Source organism: Neolamprologus multifasciatus, chromosome 14 (assembly GCF_963576455.1).
Source record: "Neolamprologus multifasciatus chromosome 14, fNeoMul1.2, whole genome shotgun sequence".
Lineage (NCBI taxonomy): Eukaryota > Metazoa > Chordata > Actinopteri > Cichliformes > Cichlidae > Neolamprologus > Neolamprologus multifasciatus.
The window spans coordinates 10,418,912-10,438,203 of NC_140452.1; the positions used below are offsets into that span (position 1 = coordinate 10,418,912).

The window sequence follows — 19,292 nt, forward strand, 5'->3', positions numbered from 1 at the left end:
ACTGGTGTAATCGACATAAAATGAACCATCCCTAATAAACTTCCATTTAAGGCTCATAGCTCGCTGTTCTACAGCCTTCCTATTATTTGGCATTTTTACCTGATTGCACCTAAAAGGTAACCCAATGGTGTAATGACCATCAACCAACTTAACAGAGTCCATCACTGACTTCATAAACTGCTGATCTTCTCTAGACAAAGCAAACTGCTCATCCTGAACACATTCTGGAAAATCAGCCTTCATTTGACGTTCCCACAGCTCATCCAATCTTGCCATGGAAATCCTATTGACACTCACATCAAAAATGTCAGTCTTACGATCTTCTCTGAGAGGACCATTCACCGTCCAACCCAGCATAGTTTTTACTGCATAGGGACCTCCATCCTGACTTCTAACAACCTCCCATGGCTCTAAAGCCTTGGGCACATTGGTCCCGATCAACAGGTCTACCCCGGAATTGATCTCCAGTATCTTAATATGGCGCAAGTGTGGCCATCTATCGAGATCTTCCTGTCGGGGAATATTACATTGAAGAACAGGCATGCTTTTCTGAGTAAATAAGTCAGGCAAGTCACAGTAGTGATCTAAATCCAAACCAGCTACTTCCAAATCTGAAACAACATAACTACTGATCATTTTCTCCTGGCCCATTGTCCGCAAAAGAATGCCAGTTTTCCTTCCTGAAAGATTTAACCTATTCATGAGCCCTTCAGTACAAAATGAAGCTGAGCTCCCAGGATCTAGAAAAGCATAGGTTATCAGTGACTGATTACCTTTCTTGGATTTCACTCTAACTGGTATTATGGATAGAGCACTATTTCGCTCACCGGCCCCAGTAACACCACTGCTTTGCACCGCACATGAAGGACCTTCATCTGGTGGTTCTCCCCCTCCTATAGTTTGCACTGAAACACTTTCCCTCTGCTTGGAGTGGATATGTAAGAGTGTGGGGTGTTTCTGTTTACAGACTTTACACAAGAGACGTTTCCTACAGTCCTTGCTTCTGTGCCCAATGCGCAGACAACCAAAACACACACCATTCTCTTTCAAAAAAGATAATCTTTCACAGTGCAACTTTCTTTCAAATGAAGGACACAAATCCAACATATGCCCTGCTCCACAAAACAAGCAAACCTTGGTCACAACTGAACCACTCTCTCGCCTCAACACTGGCTCAATCTTCCCTTCCACCTTGGCCACTGTAGTAGCAAAACTACTCCGCTTAGCCTTAGGGTAAAACTGAGACTTATCATTCCTCGCCTCTTTTCTGATGGCTGTTGGGGGATCCTGTATATCTCCAAACAATGGGTCACTTGCGATCTTAACTTGCTTTTCGACAAACTCAACAACATCGCAAAAAAACACTTTACGTTGAAACCTCTCCTGCAGATCGCACACAACATTCCTCCACTTATCCCTGAGCTTATAAGGCAGCTTTTTTATAACTGTTTGCATATTAGCAGAGACATTCAACTCATGCAAGGACTCAACGTCTCCCATTGCATTACAACATTGCCTTAATAAAAACCCATATTCCTGCAAAGCCTTCACATCATCAGATTTTATAGGTGGCCATTTACTGACCCTTTCAATGTAGGCAGCAGCAATTTTCAGCGAATTGCCAAAGTTCTCCTGGAGCAAAGATTTAGCTTTAGCATATCCATACTCAGCAGGCATATACTGACAGCTTCTGACCATTTCTCTTGGATGGCCTGCAGTATATTGCTCGAGAAAATATAAACAATCCTTAGCACTGTGAGCTTGACTCTCCACCATGTGCTCAAAAGCTCTCATAAATGTTTGATATTGCAAAGGATCGTCATCAAATAACTGAATGTCACGCCTTGGTAGCAAAACAGAGACTGCTGCTCAGCCAATAAAGTTGTAATTTCATTTTGTTTCTTCAAAACTGTGACTAGATGATCATGACCCTCACTACCTTGCGCTGTGTGTATAAGATGTTTTGATTGTGCGTGAGACTGCAACATCATCTGAGTAGTTGGAACTGCACCTGGAAATACTTGTGGCTTCGTCTCTGACTGTTCCAACGAAACGACCTTAGGCTGAGAAATATTTTTAACCTTGGGCCTTACATCCAATACCTGCGCTTGATGATCACTTGCATCAACACCCTGATATGGTTGCTCTGGTAACACAGGTTTGAACGTCGGAGCATTAGGATTTAAAACGCCTAAACTCCCCTGCTCTCAATCTAAATACGAATTCATTCCATCAGATTTACCATTAACAGCACTTGAGACTCGGGACATTTCAGAAGCTTTTAAAACATTCACCTTTGCTGCTGAAGCTGCTATTTCCGTTTCTAAGTCAAGCAGCTCCTTTCTTTTCTTAAGCTGTATTTCTTGTTCTTCCAAAGCATGCTTTTCTTTCAACAACCTCTGTCGAACAAGAAGGGCAGCCATGTCAGCTTCTGCCGTTATGCGTGCTGACAAGGCAGATGAAACCATGGAGCTACTGAGTGATGATTTGCTTTTCCTACAACTTCTGTTTCCAACATTAGAGATGCTATCACTTGGATTAACATCATCTATCATAGCACCTTTACCAACATTCCCGGTGTGCCTAGAAGCACCAGAACCATTTCCAGCAGGTAATACATCAGAGGAATCAACACCAGGCGGATTTAAATGTGGCAAATCAAGCTCAGACACCAGATTTTTACTCTGAGGGTTTCCCTTTGCATCATGAAGCCATTTCTTTATCTCTTCCATAAACTCAGTATTATGTGCTCGCACACTTATGAACCAAGCAGTTTGTTTTTCTTGCTCTTCTTGAGGAAGCAAAGGAAGCAAGGTTTCATGCAGATGAGTTGCCTCATTAAGCAACACAGACAAACTCTCCAAGTGAGCCTGAACAGTGGAACCATTATCCTCAGATTGCTTTAATTCTTTAATAACCTTTATGACCTTTTTAATTTTATTAATCTTAGTGTGACGTTCTGTTTGCAGCCTTTCAATCTGATTCTCCAAAGCCTTAGCAGTCGGTTTCGGCTGTCTTTTCTTTCCATCCACTTCACCACATTGTATTAATTGGTGTGTCTCCATTTTTCTTCAAAACATTACAAAATCCAAACGCTAAACTGCACCTATGCCACACAGCCTCATTCCAAGACATACACTTGGTGACATTCACTTCATAAAACCTTGGACACACACACAATTAACAGGAGCAATATCCCCCACTATCTGCCTATTAAACCTAACTAACTTAACCTAGTCTTCCGTACATACTAGCAGTGGGTATTTATGTACCTCCATACCGTCAGCTGTGAGGAAGACAAACTGTCTTAAACACAAACTGCAGCGGTACTCCCAAGCCAATGGCTTCAGCCGCCTGATGCACAATAACTAGAAAATAAATCAGTACAACGCCTAATGCAGCTGTACTGCTGAAACCTAACAGGGGAACAAAACTCCTGAAAGAAATCTGTTTTGTGTAGCCAAAGGCTTAATCTTAAAGCTGGGTGGACAAAGGCAATATCAAACTATAAAACTCTCACTAATAAAACTCATCTTTATATAAATAATCCAATAAAAACTACAAACATTTCTGTTGACAAGTTGTTGCGGCTCCTCCAACCTATGGCCGCGGCAGGCTAAACATGAGGACACAGATGACGCGCAACAATGAACACATAAAATACACTTCTGTACCTTTTGCTCCTTTTATTCCACATGCAACTGTTCCATATACAAATCAGTGCCTGGGATTAACTTATTAAACAAATGCACAGATATAATACATCAAAGTAATTCAAGCTGCGCTCAAGCTGCGATCAAGCTGCGGTCAACAGAAAGTTTTGCCTCATGCTCACCCTACCTTTCTGCTCATCAACATCAGGTGCTGTGAACAAGTGAGTGCAACCACATTTATTATATACCACACCCATGAGACACGCCCCACACCCGTGCACCAATACAGTGAGTCCATTTAAACCAACCCACTTAGTCAAAAAGGAACAACTCATATGGCTCCTACAAGCAGTGCAGTAGTACAAGAAACAGCTGATATAAAGCCCTGGCATTCACAAGAGCCTGCTGTAGCTCATGGCTTTATTTCTGTGTCTCTATTCTAAACGCACGTAAATAATTTTTGCAAGAACAAATGTTGCATTTTGAGTAGAAAATTATTTTCATGTACAAAATTCATGTACAGAATTCATGTATTTCAGTGTTTGCTATTATCCACATAGACACAAAATAATAGTGTAGTTAAAAACATTTTCGGTTAGTATTTTTAATTATTTTATTGTAAAATATATTTTTTATGTTGGTTTTAATCTAGTTTAAACCAAACCACTTCACTGGATTTAGCTACATTTCCTGAATGCAGTGGCTAGCGAGCTGATTGGAGACCAAAACAGCCACTCATTTTGAATTCAAGTCTGTAATTAGTTGGTTTTGTGGCATATTTATAACCATGTACAGAAAAAGTTGAGTGTGCAGGGAGCAGAGATGTTGAAAGCAGAAGCGACATACTGAGAGCACACAGAGCAGAGATCTGAGCAAGAGCAAATGCCAACAACTGAGTGAGAATGGCAGTTATTGTGTGTGTATATGTATAATAGCAAACACTGAAATGAGTTTTGTTTGCTCAAAATAATTGTCTCCTTAAAATTATTTTAACATTTGCAAAAATTATTTATGTGCGCTCAGAATAGAGGCACAGTTGCTAGCAGAGGACCAGCAGTCCCAACAAGAGAGTGAGGAAGAAACAGAGGAAGGTGTAGTTAACAAATAAGGTAGAGAGAGGAAGAGACTCAGGTAAAAATAAATGGCTCATGGTTAAAGCAACTTGATAATAACAAGCTAATAGCTAAAAGGTAACTTAATTTCTACATTGTAACTAAGATGTTCTAGCCCAACAACAGCTGTAAGAACCTGGTTAAAAAAAGAAAAGAACATTTTGATAGACCAGGCCTGCATCTATCACTTAGTGTATTTCGATCTCGGCTGTTGCATTTTATATTTTTTAATCTATAATTATATTTATATATATGTTCACTGTTACTTAGCAAAAAAGAACAGAGGGAGCGGCTGGGCAAAAGTTGAACAGTTTATCTGACTAACACTAAATAAACCTGAAAAACCAGCATTACAATAATCTATTGTAATGCTATAAATCAGATTATGTGTAAAAGTTCACTGTTAAAAGATTTTTAATTTCGTCCAACACAGAAACAGAAGGCTGGACACATATGAGCTGATGACTCTAGAGTCTAGACCACAGGTGTTGAACTCCAGGCCTCGAGGGCCGGTGTCCTGCAGGTTTTAGTTGTGCCCTTCATCCAACACAGCTGATTTAAAGGCTAAATTACCTCCTCAACGTGTCTTGAAGTTCTCCAGAACCCTGGTAATGAACTAGTCATTTGATTCAGGTGTGTTGACCCAGGGAATTATCTAAAACCTGCAGGGACACCGGCCCTCGAGGTCTGGACTTCGACACCCCTGCTCTAGACAGAACTATTCAAACATGTTTGGGGGCTGAATTTTTTACAGTCTGCAGTGGTTCAGTAGAATCTTTTGTTAAGTAAAAATGCTCCAGTCAGATAAAAACTCCTCCTCCTACTAAAATAATCTTGTTGCTATTGAGATAGAAAGATAAGTTACTGTGCAGCAGATCTGATGAAACAGCTGATGGCAGGATGTGTTCAGACATGAGTTGAGACCCAGTGAGAAGAATGTTTTTGCAGTTGGAGACAAAAATCTGACTTCCAGTGTTGTACAAAGTTACTGATCAGCTGTGTTATGAAAACTGAAATCCACAAATTTACAGTAATTACAGGGCAGAGTTATTTTGAAGCTAAACCTCTGTCATCATTCCCTTCTTGGTTTCAGAAACTGGCAGCAGAGTGTCAGAGTGCCGGCCACCCTGGTGTTTTGGTTCCTTTCAAGTGTGACTTGACCAAAGAAGAGGAGATTCTGGCCATGTTCGCAGCGATCAAAGAGCAGCACAAAGGTGTGGATGTGTGCATCAACAACGCTGGCTTATCTCATCCAGAGCCACTGCTAAGCGGCAAAACCAGTGCCTGGAAAAATATCATGGATGTAAGAGCTCAGAGTTATTTTAGAAAAAAATTATCTGCAGTTCTGTTTGAAAGAAGCGTTCACAGGAGTGGTTTCCCAGAAGAGCAATTAAATGATCCGTTTTAAGTCGAGTTGTTCATAGTTTTTAGAATATGAAACATGAAACTTTCAATTTAGTCCATATCAAAAACAGAAATTTGGACAGAACTAAACTTACTATCATGCAGAAAATATTCAGCTGCATTAGGCTTATATTAGACAGAGAGAAAGAAAGTTTATTTTAATGTAAATGAACCAGTATAACCATTTCCAAACAAGTCATCCATTAAATCACATTCTGCTGAGTATAATCCATCAAAAAAAAAGAAAGTCTGATACAACCAAAGTCATGACTCTGACTAAAATCCTGCAAAACAACATAGTTTGTTAAAATAAGTGCAATAGGACGAAACTCAGAAAGTTGAAAAGTTCCACGAAAGTAGGCAAACAACTCCGCTGGAGAATTTTGATTTTCTTTGTTGTTTATTTCTCTGCTTGGTCTCTTACAGGTGAACGTTCTTGCACTGAGCATCTGCACACGTGAAGCTTATCAGTCAATGAAAGAGAGAAACGTGGACGATGGGCACATCATAAACATAAACAGGTGCAGTTTTACTTGCTAATAGAAAGTGACAGAACTTTCAAATCTGTCAATTTAAATGTCACATAAATGTCATAATATGATTCTAATCATCATTTAGTCTGATTAAGACCATCCTGTAGCAACATGACTCAACAGACCTTTTTCAAAGAACACATTTGGCTAACAGGAAAAGCAAACAATACTCATGGTTCTTATGCATAGAGATGACTATCTGTTGAATTCAAGCCAAATAATGCAACACACAACGATGATTAAATCTGTCTGGCCTGGGCATGTCTTTCTGTATTTTCTCTACTGATGTTGTTCCTCTTTGTGTTTCTTGTCTGATAAATCTTCCCTGCTCTGAACTGATGTAGACCTGCGAGAAGCCAAATTCTCCTAACATAGACTAGATTTTCTGAAACCCAAAAACAAACTTAGAGGAGGTGCGGAATATAGTACCACTTGTTACTATAAGAATTACAATATGGATAAAGATCATTTATGGGCTTTTGGTCCAGTGACACCAAAAACATGTTTCCTACTGCAACAGACCGTGCTTCATTCACTTAAACCTCGAGCCACTAAATGAAATGCAGTAATCATTATTTATTGATTTGATTTTTTTCTATTGTGGAAAATGTTTGTAGATCAGGATTATTTTGTAATCACATCATTATTACAAGATTTAAGAAGGGAAATAACGGATATTTGTTTAAGGACTTTACTTGGGTAGTTAATCTGGAAAAAAGGAGTCATAGTAATAGTAATAGTTAAAAATTAATGTGTTGTTTCATGGCTTTCAAAACATCTTTTGTTGCAGCTTGAGTGGACATCATGTCTTTGATTTTGCTGATCTACATTTCTACACCGCCACCAAGTATGCTGTGACTGCTCTGACTGAGGGCCTGAGACAAGAGCTGCGTGCTGAAAAGACCCATATCCGAGCCACAGTAAGGCTTTAAAACACACCGTAACCAGCTGAAAAAGTGCCTTGAACACCAGTATAAGCTGCTGTGAGACACATGCACAGTATTTCCTACAGTTCCTTTATCTATCTCTTTTTGCAGAGCATTTCTCCTGGTTTAGTGGTGACAGAATTTATATCACGGGCCAGCAGCAACAATCCTGATCAAGCGGCTGGCATATATGCTGCATATAAGGTAAAATTATTAATCCTGCAGTTTGTGGAGGGTTGACATGATCATTTAGATAAAATCAAATGACGCACTTTGCACTTCTCTAACAGGCTCTGCAAGCAAAAGATCTTGCCAGTGCTGTCACGTACGTCCTCAGTGCCCCTCCTCATGTTCAGGTTCTTTTTTGTTTCGACTTTGCATTTTAAATAACAAAACATTAATCATAATTATATAACATGATCATATAACTTTCACATAACTTTTCTTTCAGATTGGAGAACTTCTGGTTGAACCTATATAGCAGGTGTCATTGCAGCTTTTGTTGCCCAAGCAACCCCAGTACCAGGACCCAGGCTAGTCTTCACATTGAAGTGGTGTGATTGACTCATCTGACTACTCAACACAGCAAGATCAATCACATAATACATAAACAATAAGGAAATTTGTCCAAGTGTTAATTGTCTTCCTCTTAAAAATGCTGGAACATGATATATTTCCTCTGTTGCACTGTGACCAACCTCTTATGACACTCTGTGAGGATGTTACCATTACTGTGTGTTTTTTAGTGTCTTTGAGAAGTTGCATGATGTTACCCTCTTGTCAGAATCATCCGAATCAGAAACTTGAAGCTGAAACTCATCAAAATGAAGAAGTGCTGAAATAAATTAAATAAATGAGAAAAAGACAAAAAAATAAGCTCAGGGTCAATCTATAAATTATAAGCAAATCCTCTGACACACACACACATTGATACACACCTGCCTCTATGTTTCTATGCCAATCAATCAGTCTGCTTAACTACGCTCAACAACCTCAAAGTGTGCTGAAGTAGTTGAGTTTTATAGTAGGCTGGGGTTAAAGACGGTTTGAAAACTTCTCCATTCATTTGAAAGGAAAAAAATACATTCATAAAAAGTCAAATATTTAATTATGTTTAAAAGTAACAAAAAAAGAAAAGTTAAAGCCATGTAGTCCTGAAAAGGGTGTACGTTTTCATACAGGAACTGTTATGAAAGAAGGGAAGGCTCAGGGCTGAGTAATCAGCATCATGGGCTCATCCGATTAGAATAAGAATAAGCAGTCATCTAATCATTCACGGGGTTCTCATTTTATTCTCAAATCAATAATTCTCGAATCAATAAAGCAAAAGAAGGAAGGAAGGAAAGACACACATGGACTGCCAATGCTGAAAGAAAACAGAGATTTAAGTTACTCATTACCTTAAACAATACATAAAATACAAAACCTAAACAGAACCTCACCTCTGCTGCCGCCCCGTGTGGGAGTGAAGAAAGAGTGAGCCAAAAGTAAATGCAGTCCTTATATAATGTGTGACAGGTGAGTGCAATTAAGGACAAGCACCACACCCAATCAAAGGTGAGAGAACTAAACAAGGTGCATCTGGTGAAGTGAGTGGGTGTGCTGGGATGTGCTAAAAGGTGGGTCTTTACAACAGCCGCCCCCATATTTCTAGGGAGAAATATGTTGATATGACCAGAATCAGTCTTTGTCTGGAAGCGGGGGCAGTGGGATCAGACAGGAGACAGGGCGGATATAGGTTTTATCCTGTGTTAAGACTTCCACGGTTCTGATGTGGTCATCTGGGCTTTTCAGGAGGCGTGTCACTCTTCCTACGGGCCAAAGGGCACATGGAAGGTGTGAATCCATGATCATTACGACAGAGTTCAATGTGAGATCTGGGTTTTCCTTCTGCCATTTGTGTCTTCTTTGGAGGGATGGTAGATAGTCTTTTATGAAGTGCCGCCAGAAGTGATCTGCCAATATTTGTGCATGTCGCCATCGTCGTCGACCTAGGAGGTCAGAATCAGAATAGGATACCAAGGGAAGTGACGAATCATGTCGGCCCATGATGAGAAGGTTTGGGGTTATGGGATCAATATCTGCAATGTCTGAGGATACATAGCCTAGGGGTTTTGAGTTAAGAATGCCTTCAATCTCAATTAGGACTGTTCTTAAGACCTCTTCAGTGACCATTTGTGCACCAATGGTTCTCTTCAGAGCATTCTTCACAGAACGTATCTCCCTCTCCCAGGCTCCACCGAAATGGGGTGCATGCGGGGGATTGAATTTGAAATGGATTCTTTTAGTCATCAGGACCGGCTGTAGAGTCGGAGCAAGGTTGTTAAAAGCTGCCCGTAGTTCCTTATCTCCTCCTTTGAAGTTAGTTCCTTGATCACATATAATTTCCAGGGGTGTTCCTCGTCGAGAAATGAATCGTTGGAGGGCCATCAGGAAGGAGTCTGTATCCATGCTGTTTAGGAGGTCAAGATGTATACACCGAGTCGTGAGACATTTGAATATTATTCCCCACCTTTTCTCCGATCTGCGGCCGATCTTGATCATGTATGGTCCAAAGCAGTCTATTCCTGTGGAGTAGAAGGGTGGTTTGAATAACCTAAGACGAGCAGCAGGCAAGTCTGACATTTTTGGAATGATTGGCTGTGCTCTCCATTTCTTACATGCAGCGCAGCTATACTGATGCCTGCGTACTGCTTCCCTTCCTCTGAGAATCCAAAATTTCCGACGTATTTCAGCAAAAAGTCTTTCTGAACCAGCATGATGCAGTTTGTCATCATAATTTTGTATGATCAGTTTAGTCACTGGATGAGCAGGATCAAGTACTATTGGGTGAATGACATTCAATTCCAAGTCTGGGCTTTGCCGTAGTCGGCCTCCTACATGGATAAGTCCAGAATTCCTGCACAACACTGGTGACAAACACAATAGATGGCTGTCGGATGAGAGGGGTTTGTCTGACTGTAAACGGGCTAAATCTTCACCGAAGCTGTCCAGTTGTGCCTGACGAAGGATTTCTTGTTCTGATGTTAGATAATCAGCTGCAGAAGGAATGTTACCCTTTTGGTTGGAGAGTGAACGAGCCGTGAAATCCAATAGCTCTTGATAGGTTCTGAAGCTTGGTGTGTATGTATGGGAGGGGGTACTGACAATACCAAAAAAGTAGGATTTCTTTAACTCAGTCTGATCATCATCAGGATGGAGATCTGTAACTGTGGGCCAGTTATTCGGAGGTTCATGCAGAAACGAGGGACCCTCGGTCCACCTGTTTGGGCTAAGGAACTCTTTCAGAGATTTACCTCTCGTAACATCATCAGCAGGATTTGTGGCTGAATTGATGTATCTCCAATCTTGACTGTTTGTGAGGTTTTGAATTTCTGAGACTCTGGCTCCTACGAATACCTTGAAACGGCAGGAATCTGACTGAAGCCAGTGAAGTACAGTTGTCGAGTCAGTCCAAAGGGTGGTAGTCCTGACTGGTAAGGTGAGTTCTGTTTGTATGAGCTCACAGAGGCGTGCGCCTAGTAGGGCTGCGCATAGCTCCAGTCTGGGTATTGTTAAATTCCGTTTAGGAGCAACACGTGCGCGAGCTAACAAGAAACTCAGTTCCACATGACCTTCAAGATCATCTGATCTCAAATATGCGACAGCACCATATGCTCACTCTGAAGCGTCACAGAAGATATGAATATCTCGAACTGTGGTAGAAACATCCATTTCCTTAGAAGTATAGCAACGTGGGATGGCAATTTGAGGAAGATAACAAAGTTCTTCTTCCCAGGACTTCCATGCCTCTAAGAGGTTGTGTGGAAGGGAAGGGTCGTCCCAATCTCTCTCTTTTCTCCATAGCTCTTTCACCAAGGTTTTGGCGCGTGTTGTGAAGGGGAGTAAGTAGCCTAATGGGTCATACAGACGAGCAAGTACTGCATAGATACGACGCATTGTGGTGGGGTGTGAGGCTAGAGTTCTGTATTTATAGGCAAACAAGTCAGTCTCACAAATCCACAATAATCCTAATGTGCGTTCATGTGGGCCGGATGGCTTGTCTTCAGTCAGGCAAAGTTCATTACTTGCCGTTCGTACCTCAGCTGGTAGATGGCTAATCACAACAGGATTATTGCTGGCCCACTGGCGAAGGTCGAAGCCTCCTTCTGATAGATGGTTTCTTAATTTGTCTAGGAGTGTTCGAGCCAACTCTGCTGATGGAAAACTCTGCAAGCAGTTATCAACATAGAAACACTGCATTACTGAAGACTGCACATCTTTATCAGATTGATATTCCTTCACATGTTTCTGCAGTGCATAGATTGCACAACAAGGGCTGCAGGTCGTACCAAAGGGGAGTACCTGCCACTCATACACTGAAGGGGGAGCTGCTTTGTTCATGTCATGCCACAAGAATCGGAGGAGTGGTTTATCAGGAGGCAGAAGATGGACTTGGTGAAACATGCCTTTGATGTCGCCACTTATTGCCACTGAATGTTGTCTAAAACGCAACAAAACACCGAGAAGTGTTGGCCCAAGGATTGGTCCTGGCAATAGGTACTTATTGAGACACTGACCTTGAAATGTGAAAGAGCAGTCAAAGACTATGCGATCTTTATTGTTGTGACTTGTCATATGATGAGGAATATACCAGGCTTCTTTGCTATTGTGCATCTCCTCTGGGCTAAGTTTAACTACATAGCCTGCTTGCTCCAATTTCAAAATCTGATCCATGTAAGACATGGCTTTGTCAGGATCTTTAGCTAACCGAGCCTCAGTGTTGCGGAGTCTAGACATGACTACAGTTGGAGGGACATTCAAAGGAGGAACGTTTGCCATCCGAAGAAGAGGAGTGGCGTAGCGATTAACACCATTGATCTCAACCCTTTTTGTGGCCTGTTCAAGGAGTTCCAGTGCCAGTTGATCTTGCTTTGATCGGATCACAGATTTCTCACTGTATTCAGGTAAAGTGTCTAGTTGCCATAGCTTCTCAACATGATAACGCAGTACGTCTGCAGATGAACTGAGAGATGTGAACAAACACTGCACATGCTCTGTTCTGCTCTGGGGCTGAAAATCTGTGATCAGACCTTGAAGTGTCCATCCTAATTGGGTTTTAACTCCTGCAGGAGACCCATATGGTCCCTGTCTCAATGGAGCAGTAGGCGTGATGAGGTGAGTATGATCTGAGCCTATGAGCAGGAGTGGCGCTGCTTTATTAATAATGGGTAATGGGATACCTTGAAGATGCTTGTATCTCCGTTGGAGAGATGATACAGGGTAGGTGTGGTCTGAAAGTGCTAGGTGACTTGCAGTGAAGGCATTATTAATTGTGTAGGTTTTCTCTGGGTGTGCGATGGGTGAGATTTTGAAACTTACGGAAGAACCTTGAATAGTTTCAACTTCTTGACGGACAGTTCTAAGTGATAATCTCTCTGCTTCCCCAGTCAGGTTGAGATGCTGCGCAGCTGATGTTAGAAGAATGGTACGCTGGGAGCCATCATCAAGTACTGCATATGTTTCAAGAGTTCTTTTGCCATTTCGCAGGAGCACTTTCACAACCTTTAAAAGGACACTAGGACAATCACTAGGTCGATCAAAGTACAGTGTCCTCACTACAGGATTAGTTTCAGTTGTCGATCTCTTATTTACATCACATAGGATCTGTAGATGTCGTCCCATGCAGGTGGCACATGCTTTCCTCAGGTCACACTTTGCGGCCTGATGAGTCCTAGCACAACGCCAACACCGTTTGTTTGCTTTTATCCAGTTTATTTTCTCATCCTTTGTCTTCTGAATAAAATCGGGACACTTACTAATGTGGTGTTCAGGTGAGCGGCAATATGCACATGTTGCCTTAGTTGTTATGATCGGTTGTGCTGCCTGTACAAGATCATCAGATGTATTCGCCCCATGTAATATTGTTGTAAGTGGAGAGGTGTACTTACGGGCAGGTCGTGGCTGGTTGAAGAATGAAACAGGACTGGCCTTTCTGGGTTGACACTTGCATTCCATTTGCAACCAGGATGAGAATAAAGGCAAGGTATATGTCATTTCTCCCTGTTCCCTGTAAATGTGCCGTTTGAAGCGACTGAAATGCTCTGCAGGCAACTTCGCTAACAAGCGATCAACATGGGAGCCACAGTCTAGTTCTGCACGTCCTTGTTCTCCCATAGTGCTAAGCAACCCAACTAAAGCCTGTACACGAAGAGCAAAATTATCAAGACTCTGACCATCACCTGCTCTGATAGGAGGCAGTTCCAGTATATTCTTTAGCTCTTTCAATGCCAGCTGTCTTGGTTGCCCATAACGCTCATCAAGGGCTTTGATGGCTTGAGTTTATGGGTCAGGAGCGTAGGAAAAGGCAAGAGCTAATCGTTTAGCTTGGTCTACTTTGAGGTGATCAAGAAGGACATGATATTTGAAGTGCTCTGTCTCATGAGGATCAAGAAGGTTTGTAAGGGCCATCCGTAACATCCTGTATTGCATTTCGTCTTCTCTACTAAGGTCTGGAAACAAAGGACCTTCAAGCTTATATACATGTGTTCTCGTGCTAGAGGAGTGACCCGAGCTAGCAGTAACAGGTATCAAAGGTTTCTGTTCACGTGAGGCATTGGATGTAGCTGGTTGCTGCTCTAGAGGAGGGCAATGCTTGTGGTCAGATATGCAAATGAGAGGTTGGACCGGGTCTTCAGCTAAAGGAACAGCAGGTTGAACACATGAGATCTGGTGGGGATCCTGCCGTGATAAGGCCAGGAAATCAAAGGGAGTCTCATCTTCTGTAGCAAGGACTGGTCTAGGCAAACCAGTTGAAGGGACTGCAGCATCTAATATGGTTGAATTAGGTAAAGGAGGGCTGGCAGCCGGAACTAAGACAGACTGACGGCTAATCTGTGGGGGCTGGAAGGCTGATTGACAGGTTGCTGTATCAATCACTGGGAGCTGCTCATGTTGTTGATATGTTTGAGGACTGGCTCGTAAACTGCATACAGAAGATTTGATTCCATCAGATGAGACAGTGCGAATTGAAGATCTGGAGCTACGAGAATGGGAAGGAGATGATTGAATCATAAATTGCTTAATCTCCTTCATCGTCGTCAGGAGTTCCCTCATGACCTCATCTTGTTTGGTGGGTAAAGGAGCAGGGGATGTCTCTGGTTGACTTTCTGACTCTCTGAGAGGATCCTGCAGCCCATGTGTGTCTTTGTCACTGTGCTGGCATTCGGTTTGACTCTCTGTATCACATGTAGCTCTTCTACTTCCAGGATACTGAACGTCATACTGCTGCAGGTGGGCAGGAGGTCGACTATCACGACTGGAACGTCTCAAACCTTCAGTCAATGGCTGCTTTGAATCCATGACACTAACACTACTCCGGCTGGGAGGACCATGTTATGTAGGAAGGGAAGGCTCAGGGTTGAGTAATCAGCATCATGGGCTCATCCGATTAGAATAAGAATAAGCAGTCATCTAATCATTCACGGGGTTCTCATTTTATTCTCAAATCAATAAAGCGAAAGAAGGAAGGAAGGAAAGACACACATGGACTGCCAATGCTGAAAGAAAACAGAGATTTAAGTTACTCATTACCTTAAACAATACATAAAATACAAAACCTAAACAGAACCTCACCTCTGCTGCCGCCCCGTGTGGGAGTGAAGAAAGAGTGAGCCAAAAGTAAATGCAGTCCTTATATAATGTGTGACAGGTGAGTGCAATTAAGGACAAGCACCACATCCAATCAAAGGTGAGAGAACTAAACAAGGTGCATCTGGTGAAGTGAGTGGGTGTGCTGGGATGTGCTAAAAGGTGGGTCTTTACAACACTTACATTACTTATATAATCAAAATAAAATATTTGTTGTTCTGTCACAAGTGCAGTCTCTGATTTAAACAACACATTTGTTTTTCATTCCAACACATGAGCTGGAATGTTGTATTATTTTAAGGATGGCTTGTTTCCAGTCCAGGCATTACTGCCTGAATGACTGTCATGGATCGAGGTGATCCAAATGTAGGTGCAGACAAAGTCTTTAAGTTCCCTTAAGTACAGTGGCAGTGGATGTGGGTTGGAGATGCAATGAGCTTGAACCTGCAGGCGACCATCTTCACTGACCACACCATCTGTGACGGAGGACTCATCTCTCCTGGTGTCCTGCAAGCAAACAATCATATTTTTTGAAACATGAACTTAATTGCTTTCTTAAAACATTTTTTTCTGCATTTGGTATAAAACAGACTCCAATTTGGACAATCTCAGGCCCCTTCCCCACCGGAGAGGTGACATTCAATGTCCCAATTGTCAGTCTGGATAGCCGTGACCACCTCCCAACACACAATAATGTCATGAAAGCATCATTTTAAAAAGGGCTATGCAAACATGGCCAATAACTTTCATTCTAATGATGTGCAAAATGATTTGGGCACAAAACAAATTTTGCTGTTAGAAAACTTGCAGACTTCACTATTTACAGTGTAGACCCTCTAAACTAAGTTTGGGGGATGTGATCTTTTAAGAAATGCAGACCAAACTGTTGTTGTTTGTTTACTTACACAGCATGTCTTGTAGAATTAACTGGAGTTGCCAGCAACAGCATAGTGCAGTCATATCTCAAGTCTAATAACAGAAGACAGGAAAAGATCAGTACAGAAACAACTTCCCCAAACCAAAGCACAAATAAAACAATAAGTAAAAACAGGCTGATCTAAAGTATGATTAAAGTTCAGCCTGATTAATATAAATGTCACTGACAGTTGCTAATATATTGGAAAACCAAAATACTTACTGATGTCTTTCTGTCCAACAACAGGAGTGCTGGTCCCGAGCCTCAAAGACAGTAAGAAGCAAGCAGAGGGAGAAAAAACAGAACATTTTTCAGAAACTGATTTGATCCTTAATGGCTGTGCAATTATTGTAACATAGAGTTTGCTTATGTTGTTAAATAAAGTCTAGATTTGACATTAATAGATGCCACAGATGTTCAAAAGCTGCCACAAAGCATGAAAAAAATGGACGTCTCCGAAAACGTCAGAGCATTTTTGCAAATATGTGTTGTCTTGATAAATCGAACAGATATTTGAACTTTACACAGCTACATTCTCGCCTGAAAATATCTTAAAAGTTTATTTTGTGACCCAGAAAAAGTAATAAGTTTTTTAGCCGCGCTCCTCCGCCATTGCTGCGCTCTGACAACCGACAAATGCGATCCTCCTTTTCCCCAGACTACCCTTTCTGGGTCACGAAATAACCTTTTAAGATATTTGCAGCCGAGAATGTAGCTGTGTAATGCTCAAATATCTACTTAATTTATCAAAATATCACATACTTGCAAAAGTGCTTCCACGTTTTCGGAGAGCTCTGTTATCCACCAGTGTGATAGCTGACCTGGAGGTCAAGGCTTGATAAGACTAAGAGTCCGGGAACACAGCTAACTCCTGGCATATTGTTTTCAACCCCCTGCAGTCTTTTGCTACTCAGGTTAAACATGATATATATATATATATATATATATATATATAATTAGTTAGTTAGTTAGTTAGTTATGGCTATGGATTGAAAATACCCCCCCACACCCCACCTTATCTCACTTTTTTTATTTCAAACAATCAACAGAAAATTTCACAGACATATTTTTATGTTAATTTTTAAGTAACATGAGCCCAGCGGCAGCAGCAACGCTAGGCTAACACTAACTAGCTAGCAAGATTATCAACCTGGTGCTAAGAGAAGCCACAAAATCAGTTTGAATAAGAGTAAACATTTACTCACCAAGTCAGTGTATCAGGTAAAGATTCACAGCAATAACAACAATAATATCTTGACCTGACGCTTTTCCAGGTTTGCTCAACATATTCCATAACAAATGCTGGCACCATGAACATGCGGACTGATCCGAGAGGGAGGAGGACGGTAGTGGCGTGGCATTTTCAAAACACATCTTTCATCCTTCCGCACTGACAAGCAAAACTCCCAGCTTACTTAGTTTTTCTAAGTTAAGACAACTCAAATAAATTTAGTTTATCAGCGTTTTTGCATAAAATGCACTGGTAACTTATTAAAATCTAGTTCTAATAACAAATTGATAAAAACTGAGTTCAGCCTATTTAACATATTTTTATTTAAACACAATATTACATTTTACAGTGTGGAGGAGGCTCTGTTATGTTCTGGGGCTGCTTTGCTGCATGCGGCACACAGTGTATTGATTCTGTGCAGGGTACAATGAAATATCATGACTAGGGCATTCTAGAGAGAAATGTGCTGGCCAGTTTCAGAAAGCTTGGTCTCAGTCACACGTCATGGGTCTTGCAACAGGACAATGACCCAAAACACACAGCTAAAACACCCAAGAATGGCTAAGAGAAGGACATTGGACTATTCTAAAGTGGCCTTCTATGAGCCCTGACCTCAATGCTATAGAGCATCTTGGGAAGGAGCTGAAAAATGCCGTCTGGAAAAGGTGCCCTTCAAACTGGAAACAGCTGGAGCGGTTTGCTCATGAGGAATGGGCCAAAATACCTGCTGAGAGGTGCATAAGTCTAATTGACAGTTACAGGAATCATTTGATTGCAGCGATTGCCTCAAAAGGTTGTGCAACAAAATATTAAGTTGTGGGTACCCTCATTTTTGTCCAGGCCTGTTTCATGCATTTCTTTTTTAAAATAATTCCCCTGAAGCATGGTTGAAAGGCAATGTCTGACTTTCATTGGTTAACATTTATAGAATTTTTATTTATTATTACTTTTGTCAGATTAAAGTTATGTCTGTCATCATTATGAGTTTTTCTTTCATTGACAGAAAGGTATCAACAATTTTGTCCACATCTGTAGGTAGTCCAACTCCTCCAGGATGGTACATCCAAATGCACCATTGCTAGAAAGTTTGCTTTGCTCACAGCACAGTTTCAAGAGCATGAAGGAAATTCCAAAGGTTAGGCAGTTACTCTCGGAGACATGGACAGGTCCTTAAAACATCAGCAGGACAAGTATCTGCTCCTTTGTGCAAGGAGGAACATAAAGAGCATTACCAGAGTCCCAACAAATGACCTACAGTTCTTGGAGGAATTGATACCACTGAATGAGTCCACAATCACCTGAGATAAAACCAACAGAACACTTATATTTCTGTCCATGTGATGCCACCAGGTAGCAACTCAGGCTGTCCAGGAGCTCAGTAATGCAATGGTCCAGACCTGGGAGTTCCCCCAGGATACTTCCCAGTTACCCAGTTGATCCATGATTTCCACCCCGTTTAATAGTTTTTATTACATTTGCCAATTAGCATAAGCAGTGTCTGACAGAAATGACACAGTTTTTCTGATATGTATTCAACCAAAGACAGAGGATGGAATTTCCTTGGCTATCTAGTTAGTTATAGTAATTTCTTCTGGCTGTTTTTATCAAAATCTTAGAGATTTATGTCTCTGCAGATATTTTTAAAATGTACTATACTTACTTTAATTACAATGTATTTAAGCAATTTTATTGATTTAAAAAAATAAATTTCATATATTTTTTGCCTTAACCTTAAACATATTCTTTGTTTTTTCATATATATATGTATATATATACATATATACATACATATGTTGTACTGGATATTCTCCACAGCACATAAATATCCTTTAGCGCAACAAGAACACTGCAATGAAACTAATTTTCCTGAAAGTTTTATTCCTTAGTG

The 19,292-nt window shown here is 41.1% G+C and overlaps 1 protein-coding gene and 2 long non-coding RNA genes across 4 annotated transcripts in view; 1 reads left to right on the plus strand and 2 right to left on the minus strand.

Moving 5' to 3' along the window:
- The window catches only part of LOC146503567 (dehydrogenase/reductase SDR family member 11-like), a 66,490-nt gene that overhangs the window by 30,830 nt on the left and 16,368 nt on the right, over positions 1–19,292 (plus strand). Inside the window, exons 2-7 of one of the 2 annotated variants that reach the window (XM_085131531.1) lie at positions 5,859–6,068; positions 6,596–6,690; positions 7,493–7,622; positions 7,740–7,832; positions 7,919–7,984; positions 8,080–9,980. In XM_085131531.1, the coding sequence (XP_084987657.1) occupies positions 5,859–6,068; positions 6,596–6,690; positions 7,493–7,622; positions 7,740–7,832; positions 7,919–7,984; positions 8,080–8,109 (624 nt within the window). In that variant the 3' untranslated portion in view covers positions 8,110–9,980. Of the gene's footprint in view, positions 1–5,858; positions 6,069–6,595; positions 6,691–7,492; positions 7,623–7,739; positions 7,833–7,918; positions 7,985–8,079; positions 9,981–19,292 lie in introns of those variants that run through there. The other variant, XM_085131532.1, reaches the window with a different exon arrangement.
- On the minus strand, positions 8,901–10,235 carry LOC146503570 (uncharacterized). The gene is made up of 2 exons (XR_014868845.1): positions 9,071–10,235; positions 8,901–8,994 (listed from the first exon to the last, which is right to left on the minus strand). It is a non-coding gene; the product is annotated as an uncharacterized LOC146503570 (long non-coding RNA).
- On the minus strand, positions 15,435–17,500 carry LOC146503571 (uncharacterized). Its single transcript, XR_014868843.1, has 4 exons — positions 17,379–17,500; positions 16,396–16,436; positions 16,163–16,226; positions 15,435–15,764 (listed from the first exon to the last, which is right to left on the minus strand). It is a non-coding gene; the product is annotated as an uncharacterized LOC146503571 (long non-coding RNA).